Source organism: Hippocampus comes, unplaced genomic scaffold, assembly GCF_001891065.2.
Source record: "Hippocampus comes isolate QL1 unplaced genomic scaffold, H_comes_QL1_v1.1 scaffold92, whole genome shotgun sequence".
Lineage (NCBI taxonomy): Eukaryota > Metazoa > Chordata > Actinopteri > Syngnathiformes > Syngnathidae > Hippocampus > Hippocampus comes.
The window spans coordinates 2,612,655-2,623,495 of NW_017805379.1; the positions used below are offsets into that span (position 1 = coordinate 2,612,655).

The 10,841-nt window shown below is 44.4% G+C and overlaps 1 protein-coding gene and 1 non-coding gene across 3 annotated transcripts in view; both read right to left on the reverse strand.

The window, feature by feature from the left end:
- Window positions 1–334: 334 nt before the first annotated feature.
- The window catches only part of frmd6 (FERM domain containing 6), a 20,996-nt gene continuing 10,489 nt past the window's right edge, over window positions 335–10,841 (reverse strand). For both annotated transcript variants that reach the window (XM_019872383.1, XM_019872384.1), the window contains 11 exons: window positions 10,555–10,634; window positions 9,211–9,287; window positions 8,948–9,134; window positions 7,981–8,136; window positions 7,421–7,486; window positions 7,245–7,313; window positions 4,846–5,020; window positions 3,876–4,184; window positions 3,516–3,647; window positions 3,342–3,433; window positions 335–2,573 (listed from right to left, as the gene is read on the reverse strand). In XM_019872383.1, coding sequence (XP_019727942.1) covers window positions 2,298–2,573; window positions 3,342–3,433; window positions 3,516–3,647; window positions 3,876–4,184; window positions 4,846–5,020; window positions 7,245–7,313; window positions 7,421–7,486; window positions 7,981–8,136; window positions 8,948–9,134; window positions 9,211–9,287; window positions 10,555–10,634 — 1,619 coding nt within the window. In that variant the 3' untranslated portion in view covers window positions 335–2,297. The remainder of the gene's footprint in view (window positions 2,574–3,341; window positions 3,434–3,515; window positions 3,648–3,875; window positions 4,185–4,845; window positions 5,021–7,244; window positions 7,314–7,420; window positions 7,487–7,980; window positions 8,137–8,947; window positions 9,135–9,210; window positions 9,288–10,554; window positions 10,635–10,841) is intronic.
- trnal-uaa (transfer RNA leucine (anticodon UAA)) lies at window positions 10,421–10,503 on the reverse strand. The gene has a single exon. It is a non-coding gene; the product is annotated as a tRNA-Leu (tRNA).

Sequence of the window (10,841 nt, forward strand, 5' to 3'; positions counted from 1 at the left end):
TATATAGAGTCAATGCATTTGAAATAAAAGTGAAAATTATAGTTAGCGTAAATGTCACTTATTTAAAATAGTTTCATATGATTTTATTTCAGTGACATTGAATTTAGCTTGCTTTTTTTGCGATTTTGTGAACATTTGTGCATAATTGACAGGCATTATAACGGCATTAAAAAAAAATGCAACCCCCAATTCTTGAATAAGCAGGGATATGCTGTACTGCCAATAAGCGATCAAGAACATTCCAAAACAAACACTGATTAATTTTGTGTTCTAAAAAATATTTCAGAACACAATGTCTTCACACTTGGACAAAGTCATCACATGATAGCAGACATTTGGCAAATAAATGTACCTTTTTAATAGGATATTGAAGGCGTTAGTACCAAAAAGGCACACAGACCAGACTTCATAGTAACAATAAAAAAAACTACTTTGTTTTAGCTACAACTTGACCCAAAAAAAAATTAGATATATATTTTTTTTTCCTGAAGGGAGATAGATCCTTTCACAGAAAGGACAACTTAAGAGACATAAAAGGGACTCTTACAAAAGCAATGGGTTTTTGTTTTTTGGGGTTTTTTTTTATGGCTGTGTACCTCAATCATGATGTAAGAAGTGTCTGTCTGTAAAATAGGACATTTGTCAACCTTTAACATGTAGAAATAAACAACCTGTTAGAAATATACCTGTAGATCGTGAAACAAACAAAACAAAACAAAAACATGTTCAGGTACTGCAGTGTAGAAAAAAAAAGCACAATTAAAGCTGAGCAAGCTGCGTGTTGACCGACTACTTTTTCGTCCCGTCTGCACGTTTTTGTATAGCTATGGTACAAAGACGGGTGCGGTTAAATGTTCCTTTGCTTTTTTGTTTCATCTTTATAAAATAATTTGTAATATATATTTTTTAAAGTAATTGTTGATCCTCAGGGCATTTTGACTAAAGCACATCAGAGACATGTTAGACACCTGGAAACTGTAGGATATTATGTGGGGGGTACAGTATATGTCTCCTTTCAAGCTGAGATTGCCCAAAAATAGAAGCTCTGACGTACGAAATACTGTCACGTTTCTGTATGTTTTCTTGTAATACTGAATGAAAGGCAACACCTTTAAGGTCAACTGATGTGGTGAAGTATCAAACTCCAATTTACAGTGAGCCAGCTGCAGTTGGCACGGCACAAGCTTAAATCTACACCGGGTACGCTCAAAACGTCCGAGATTAAAAGAGGAAGCGCAATCATGCCGAGTGAGCTTCAAAACGGCGCAGAGCACATTTTCAACGGTTCAGCGTAATAACTTCAAACTTTGCAGAGTGATCTTGAAACTATACAGAGTGAACTTAAGCTGGTGCCAAGTGCAGAGGAAGGTGAAAAGGGGGGCAGAGTAGATTCAACTAGCACCGCACAATCTCCAAAGGGCAAAGGAGCTTAGATTGGCACAGAGCACAGAGGTTTAAATGGTGCAGAGTAGACGTGAAACAGTGCCGAATCATCTCAAAACGGTGCCTTAAAATGTTGCCAAGTAATTTTAAAAATAGGGCACAACCAATTTTTATTTTTTTTTTTTTTTTTTAAGGCTGATACCGATTTTGATATTTGGTAGAATAAAATTCTGATTAACTGGCCGATTAATGAGAAAAAGTATAATGAATAAAATATTTTTTTGGTCCCTTAAAAACTTTCAACAATAACGATACGAATTACAGGCACCGCATGTGACTGCTTTACAACATGTTGCCTTTTATTATTTTATTTATTTGTTCTATTTTGGCCATTTTTTTAAAAAGAACTAATATCGTCTGATTAAATCGGCCGGCCGATTCATTGGTCGGGCCCCACTTAAAACGGTGCCCAGTAAACTTAAATTGGCACTCAGTCCACTTAAAACAGTGCGGCGTAAACTTAAAATGCAACAGAGTGATCTTAAAACGGCGCTGCTTAAAACGGGAAGTGAATCAGCTCGAAACAGCAGAGTGAGAGAGTACGTTTAAAATGACACTGCGCAAGATCGAAAGGGCACCAACAAGCTTCCTTTGGCGTTAGAGCAAGCTCGAAACGGCGCCAGGTAAGTTTAAAATAGTGGAGAGAGAGCCGCAAATGGCGGCGGCGATTGTTTTGGGCGTCTTGGATGAAGGCACGTCGGGCGGCGCGGTGCGTTTGGCAAGCTGCCACTTCCTGTCAAGAGGCGTCCAAAGCGTCCATCTCCGCAGGTCTTTGGTTGTTAGCGCGACAATTAAGTATTCTGCGATCCCTTTTGCATTCCACCGTGTTGATTATAAACAATAAAAGGAGCTCCTCACACCACAAACTCGGGCACGTCGTCACTGGTGAGGTCCAGAGAGAAGTACTTGCTGGTTCTCTTGATTCCGGCGCACTGGTCTGCCAGGCCCTGGTAGGCCCCGCCGTTTCCGCCGCCATCGCTCAGCTCCTGGGCGCATCCAAAGGTGTAGCTGTGCGCCGTGTCCTGGCACAGCTCGGCCCACTGAAGGCAGTCCTTCTGGTACAAGCGGACGTCGTCCAGCGACTGGCTGTGGCGGTCGCTGGACGACGGAGGCTTCCTGCACGTCGACGTCTGCCGGCGGGAAGACACAAACGTCAGCCATTTGAGTCGGTGCGAAGCGTCACACATGACGCTCTCGTCTGGCGCATTGTTGCCTACGATGCAATCGTTGCTTATTTTCGCACATCGCCATTTCGGTCTTTGAATCCGCATGACTGGCATCTTCCACACCACAATGGAAACAATACAGTTCACCACGTCATTATTGTTTGGGTCTCTATAAAGTGTATGTCTAAAAGACCACCCGAACCCAATTATAGCCAAAATTACTCCTCAGGATTGTTTTGATCAAGATGGTGTTCACGATTATTCATCACAATTATTCACTGTTAAGGAAAATCGATGTATTTTTATTGCGCTACTTTTCAACAAACAGGTTTTCTGTGCCAAATTCAACGAGGCAAAATGAAAAACGCAAAAAAAGTATTTTGAGGCACTCGCTCTTCACGGCGATGCCCCTCATCTCCGCTTTTTGCAGTGCTTTCTTCTCTCGACGGGACTCGCTCTCATCGGCCAACCGAGGGACTTTCTCCTCCCGCCGCAAGGTGCGCTTGCTTGTTATTTGGGCAGCTTAATGAAACGTTAAGCACTCTTTCGCCTCCTGGTGGTTGGATGAATACTTTTTGAGAACGTGTTTGATTAGATATGCGACAAAGCCCTCATTTTGAATTGTAAATGTCGCCAAAAATCAGGTTCGTTCAATCTTGTCAGACAAAATCGTAATCGTAATTCCAATTGGATTCATTGTCACGTTGACCACATGCCTAGACGTAACGATACCTGCGGGAGGGACTCGATGCTTTGTCCTCTCATCTTGACGACCGTCTCGGAGGAGCTGGACGTGGACGAGCTGACATCTTTGACGATGAGACCTGCCGGCGCCACATTCGAGGCCATTAGCTCTCCAGAATAAGCTTTAAGATCGCACCGTCGATTAAGAATCGGAGTTTTTACCGGAGAATCCGTTGTTGTGATCGGAGGGCATGGTCAACATGTCCTCAGTGATGTGGATGCACAGCTCCTGGTCCAGAGACATTTCGCTCAGCTCCTCGTAGTCTTTGGGGTCGTCCACCAGCATCTCAATCTCTTTAGGGATGTAAGAGTTTCATTTCAGCCTGTGCAACTTCGGGGGTGGGGGGATAATTTCATTTCGACCTTTGCGACTTTGGGTTTTTGACAGTCATTTTATTCTACTCACACCCCGCGACCCTTGTGAGGACAAGCGGATCGGGAAAATGGATGGATTTTTAAGTAGCTTCATTTTAAAGTGTGCAACTTTTGGCGTTTTTACGGTAGTTGTCGCAACAACCATACCGTCGTCATCCAGGATGCGCTCCTTGCCGCCGCTCTCCACACCAGACGTGTGCGAGCTGCCGTGGCTGGTGGTGGACGAGCCGCATGTCCTTAGGGGCCCGTGGGGGGCCGGGTGGGAAGCGCGGAAGCTATCCGCCTCGATGCCCGACGTGTGCGAGCTGCCGTGGCTGGCGGTGGAGTGGCGGGACAGACGCTTGTGGCGGGAGACGCTGCCGCCGCTGCTGCCGCTGGCTCGTGAGCGCTTGTCCAGGTTGTCCATGTCCAGGTCCAGAGCGTCGCTTATGTAGGACTCGCGATACTGTTTCTTCTCTGAAAGCACACGTACACACATTATGCAAATTGCAGTGGTGTGCTCCCATGTCATTTAGGCTAGTACGCTAGCTAAGCTTCTCAATGAGTTTATGTGAAGGTAACAGAATTAGAATTACTGCAACTAGATGTTTATGTAACATGGGTTCATGGTTGTGTGCATGCTTGATGCATGGTGATGATCCTTTACGAATTATTATTTGTCTGTGTGTGGAAATGGAATGCAATCTGCTAAAAAACTTTAAATGCCACCCTCTTGTGGCAGTTATAAGCAATTACAAGCCCCTTTTGGAGGGCGTTAATTATTCACAGATATTTTTTTTTCCCTTTTTGTGGCTCTTTCGGCTGACCACCATCAGCTTGTTCTTCCAAGGCTGTTACTAATGCAAAAAAAGTGAGACGCACATGGCGTTTTAAGATACAATTTTGTTCAAGTTCAGACGTCAAAAAGGGCTGAATTAGACAGTACGGTTATACAATCTGCCAATTCTTTCACAAAAATCCAATTTCCAATTAATTTTTTGTGCCCTTTGCTTATAGAAAAGGCAAATGACAATACCATTATTCAATATGATTAAACCAACCATTCTGACAAATAAACTGGAATTAAGGAATAATAATGTGGACTATTGAAAACGGTTCGCTGGATTATCAGACCGACCTTCGTGTTCCTCCAACCGGCGGACCTGTTTGAGGACGGGCTGCAGGTTCATGTAGAGTCGGTGGCTGTTGCTGAGCAGCTGCAGAAGGTGGCGGGAACGCACCGGGCACCCGGTGTAGTAGATGAGCTTCCGGGCCGAGGGCAGCCCGTCGGGGAGGATCTCAAATTTCTTCCCCTGAGAACAAGTGTGCGGTTCATAAGAAACAGGAATGTGAAAGCGAGACGCACATGAAAACCTCAGAGGAGGAACACGTCGGCTCTTGAAACATGTCGCTCGGCCAGAGACAACACGATCAGAGGTTGACATCTGTTATCATTTCTCCCCAATTAGTTTGATGAGCCACGTGGAAAAAAAAAACAGGCGACTTTTGGCTGAAGCTCAGCTGACGAGCAGCTGTCCTCTTTTTTTTGGGCTTTTAAAAGAGAATGCTGTGACTTGGTGGCCTTTTTGCCACTTGCTGTCAACTGAAAATGACGTCACAGTCACTTGGGGCTCAAATAACGACCAATAAATAAATACAGCTCACGTGTTTGCTGAGCTCCGTCATGTGACGCTTTTGTGATGAGCTTTTTGTGAACCACGGACATTTGAATCTTCTGCGATTCCTCAAATGTCTTAAGGTGGTAAAATCTTGACCTAATTTTTGAGAAAAAAAAAAATACGCCTTCAATATACACATTCTGTGCATAGAACTGTTGGCATGCAGGACATCAACATGCCTCACTAGATCGAAGGTGGCTTGACCAGCTTTTGTGAACAAAGGCCTTTGATTTGGAATTTTTGGATAGCTTAGAAGGCCTCGGTCACACAATTACAGTGTTCTAAACCAAATCAGAAGCTCATGCTTTCACTGTTTCCATCTGATGCACTGGCGCGCCGTAATCAAGATTATTCGAATAATTATCAATTCATTATGCCGGGGGGGAATCTTAATTTTTACTGCCCCACTTTTCACCAAACAACATGTAAAGCACGACCACAGGGTCAGGAAGATAAACTGGTTTCCACATCCACAAGGACGATAATGATGGAGGAAGTATAAACACGACTTTTGTTTTGTCTTCTTGCATCAGGCTGCTCAAGCGCCCCCTCAAACCAACGCAACATCTGGTGTTTATTGACCCGCGTGTCCCTCCGCCCGGCGGTCGGCGCGGTGCGCCGGGATGACGAGCCGAAGGCGTGGGTGCGGCCGCCGAGCCGGGACTCATATTCGGGAGAGGCGGTGGAGGAAATGCAGAAGCCGAGCGTCTCGTCGACGCCGCGCAACTGGGTCAAATGCAAAAGTACAAAACAAAAGAGGTGTAAAAGCGGACATTTATTTTAGGGGATGCTGCCGATGGAATTTGAATCACGGGGAGAGACGCTCACAGAGAATGATGCTTCTTCGGCAAAATGGCTAGTGAGGAAACGGAATAAGGTTTTCTGTTGACCAATCTATGGCAAGGAAGCAAATTTTGGTTTGTATGTTGTGCAAGATAATAGAGTGGCTTCTCAACATGTTTTTTTTTTTGGTCTTTTCTGGGGGGGCAAGAACAGATAAATGGAATTTCCTTTTGTTTCAAAGGGGAAAGATGATTTGAGATACAAACGTTTTGAGTTTCGAGCGTGATCAAAGAACAAATGCAAGTCGGAAATCGAGGCGCAAAAACGTTGACCGTGTTGAAGAAGTTAGCCGCCAAATGAGGTTGACAAAAGTTTTGCATTGAGAGTTTGTCGGCAGCATGTACATCAGCCAATCAGATGTTTGCAATGTCTACTAGCATCCATTCTACGATTTGCAAACAACGCTTTGCATTTTCAAAAACCTATTAGCACCCTCTATTGACAGAAGTTGATACTGCAGCCAAACAAAGTCAGTTTGGCATGACTGAAAATGCATCCGATTCCTCGAGTATTCTTTCGCCGTAATAGTCGATAGCGTAATCAATTCCAAAAATATTCAATTGTAACCGTCCTACATGTTTTGTTTTTACAGTTTAAGTGTTTGATTGACAGGCTCTTCCACTCCAAATTCATCCCATTGTACTTATGAGCGTTGCTTTGTGCACTGTGCACGGAAAAATGGCCTTTCCTGAACTGTTCCAACAAAGTCGGAAGTGAACAATTGAAGCCAGGATTTGTGCTGAATAAAATCAGTGATAAGCAGGTGTGCCTGTGTACTTCAGTCCATATAGTGTCACATTTTATAAGTAGGTCTAGTGTGTGCGTGTGTGTGTGTGTGTGTGTGTGTGTGTGTGTGTGTGTGTGTGTGTGTGTGTGTGTGTGGGCAGGAAAAGCCTTCCTAAATCCCCGATTCGTTCCAGGGGCCTCACACAGGGCTGAGGCACAACAAGCGTGAAAGAGAAACGAAGCCTCGCCAGGAGAGGTTTAAGATGACGCGATGGCGTGTGTGACTCACCACGAAGACGAGCTTCCCCACGTTGGTCCACGGGAAGTCGTACAAAAGCTGCCTCACGGAGCCGACGTTCTGCGGAAAAGGAGGGATGATGAGTGGGGGTGCTGTCTGCTTTGCTTGGGGATTAAACGGTTGGACATGCAGAAGGCGGCAAATCCTTCCCGAATGAACGATTGTACCTGGAATATTTGAATCCCACGTAAAGTCAGGCCCAAAGTGAGCGAAGCCTCCACTTCCTTCTTGTCCTAAATCAAAATAATGTCGTCAGCAGATATATATATTAAAAAAAAGGAAAGAAAGAAAGGATTCATATTTGACCATGCAGCCATCCACCTGTCTAGCATACGTGTTTCTCATTCAGGAGCAATTGCACAAAATGTACAAGTAAAGGAAATGGGCAACATGAAACCGAAATGGCCATTTCACAACAAACTTGCCATGTCAGTGATGGATTCTGGATTGTGGATGGATTTTGCTAAATTCTTATGAGGTAATCGAGCCAAAACGGCCGCTTCAAAGTAAAGGCAGACTTACTGTGTATGCCTTGAGACTCTTTAGTGGGTCGAGTCATCCCAGATTTTATGCTTTATGGGTGAATTAAATAAGGTGAGTGAAATATAAATGCAGAGTGCACTACCAGGCAAAGATGGCCGTTTCAAACCAAGACGGCAGACTCCCCTGTGTCTTTTCAGGCATAGCTTTGAGACTTTTTTTTTTGCCCTGTGTGATGGCAGCTCACCTTGTAGAGTCGGTAATAATGGACGGTGACGTCATCAAGCTGTGCGCACTCCTTGATGTACTTGAGGTGCGCCTCGGAGGCAGTGAGGGCAAACTGGTCCTTGTGCATGTTGGGGATATGTCTCAGGATGTAGTCGCGGCCGCGCTTGGCTATCACCTGAGCGAGAGGATGTGGCGGGGAGACGTAAGATGTGTTTATTTACGCAACATGGGGATAGCGAAAGGGGACGAGGGGGGCCCGCGGCAGGTTTCAACATGTGACCTCGGGTAATTCGTATGTTGAGGTTTTGCTTTTGTTTGTCATTTCCTGTTGGGAGTTGCGATAAGGAGACAGATTGCAGGAAGTGTGGAGCAATCAGACGGGTGTGGTTCCATGACCCGAGAAAACACACACAAGAATTGTGTTCCACTTCTAGCGACAAAAATAAAACTCGCTGGCCCACTTTTTTTTTTTTTGTATCATTGTGCTCCAATGTGGTGGAACAGCACGATGAATGAAGCGCTGCAATGAATGGGCATCGCCTCGAAATGCTCATCAAAATGTGACATGATGCTTGGCCCACGTTTTTGGCTGAAGGGAATTTAACTCGCATTAAGGCCTTGTTGTTCGATTTGTGGATTCAGTGACTTTTAAAGACTTTCGAAGGACCCACGACAGCCCTGAAAATAGCCTACCACCTCTCGTTAAAAGGTATTCTAATTGCCCTACAAGTGGTCAATGATAGACACAGCCGCCGGTGCACTTCATCGAAGGAACGGTACCAAAATAAACACATAATAACCACCTTCGTGCGTGAACTGCTACAGCCACAACTGACGCCCGCGATCAGACTTTGCTGGGGTGAGAGTCGCATGAATCGTGTCTGAGAAACTGTGGAAAAGCCTCGAGAGGCCATATGTGTGTGTTTGTGCGCGTGTGTGTGGTGGGGGTGGTTGGAAAGGGGCCAATGCCTGTTTGGCGCACTCACCCAAGGGGGGAAGTAGGCTTCGGGTTCAAAGTATTTGCCAAAGTGCTTGTTCCGTTTGAAGTTGCCCAGGTCGGCCTGCAGGGCGAAGGCAGCCAGCAGGAAGTAGGCCTCCTCCCGCTGGATGCACTGCGAGAGCAGCACCTGTTTCCTCAGGTGCCAGTAGTAGTAGTATCTGGCGGCGCGGTCACTAAAAACACAAGACGTAGCATTGCATGTTAGCGAGCTGCTTGGCTCACGCAATGAGAAGAGAAGGCCGGACTTGCCTGATCAAGCGGCCGTTCTCCACGTAATACTGAGCTCTGAAGTGGACGATCATCGGAGGGCCAAACTGGTCGATTCCCTGTCGAAGGCACCAAGGTTTATTCTCTTTCAAAAGGATGAATTTCACATTTAAATTCACATGACTGGCTCCGTGCTAGAGTACCTCCGACAATAAAGAACTGTCTACAGACGATGAAAGGAGATGAAAAAAAAAAACATTTTCTTTTACCTTTTAGCCTTTTACGTACTTGACAACAGCGCATTGGAGTCTGGGTTAGTTTTACAATTGCAGTTCAGTTTAGTAACTAAATGCAGCAGTGGTTCACCAAGTGCCATCACAAAAACTACAGTGCGTAGCTCTCTAAGCACCAACCACAATGACGCAACATCATAATGCAGTCACACAGTTGGCATATAACTGAGCTCTACTGTACTGGGTTTTGAAAATAAATGTATATTTTAGCCACAAAAACATGCTGCACGGTTTTAATCGCTTCATTCAGTGATTCTTTCACATACCACCAGAGGGAGCACTTTGAGAATGACGACAGTAAAGATCAAAATGTAACACGAAATTGGAAAAAACAATCAACTAGCAATAAATCTTTGTAAAAAATTAAATGAAAAATATTGATCAAAAAACTAAACATTTTATATTATTTTTTTTTTATTATTATTGGGATTCAGAAAAGACAATGCAGACCAGTTCCAATGTTCCCGTACGTATTTGCAGTTCGACATTGACGAAATTTCCTATTCCCGGATTTTTGGGGAGGAACCATCGCTCCATTATTCTCTGAGCTTCGTCAGGCGACCACCATCTTGTGACATCTAAAGGCAATTACAAATCTGATCTTTTTTTTTTTTTTTTTTTTTTTTTTAAATGGATAATGAAACCATTTCATCCTTTTCAAGTCTGGAATGAAATGATTGTACATTCACGCTCGAACACATGTGTCACTTTTTAAATGGACTGGATTGGGTTTCCTGATTTTCAAGCCTATTGCTTTACACGCTCTGCTTTGTCTGCTGCCTCGTTTGATGTTAAGGACCTGACGAGTTGATGTCGTTTGGAGCTTTTTTTCTTTGAACAAGTGCCTAAGGCGACGCAACAGTGAGAAAGCACTGCACACTAAAAACCCCCACGTGCTGTTTTTAAAACATGTTACACACTCGCATAATTTAGGTGGAGCAGTGAAAATAGGCAAAGGATACCAGGAGTGGGGTTTGAACCCACGAGGACTACTGTCCATTGGATCTTAAGTCCAACGCCTTAACCACTCGGCCATCCTGGTGCGCTGCTCAGTCAGTAATCGCGAATACAGTGTAGGTTTCGCCAAGGTTACCTTGCTGGCTTCCCTCTTCCATTCTTTGGGGCAGTACTTGGACAGTTTCTGATCCAGTTCCATGTAAATGTGCTCATTATCTGTGGGAAGAAAGGTACTTTTTCGGTTCACAAGCTTCTTTCGGGTGTTGAATTCCATTTAACAATACAGAACAAACATCTTCTGGGATGTTTTATTAAATGTCACAACTGAAAAAGAAGAACAATAAAAAAGGAATTTTAAAAATGTGAGACGTTTTTTTTTTTGTTTTTTTTTTTTTTAAAACTGGACATCCTGTTCCTGTCCAG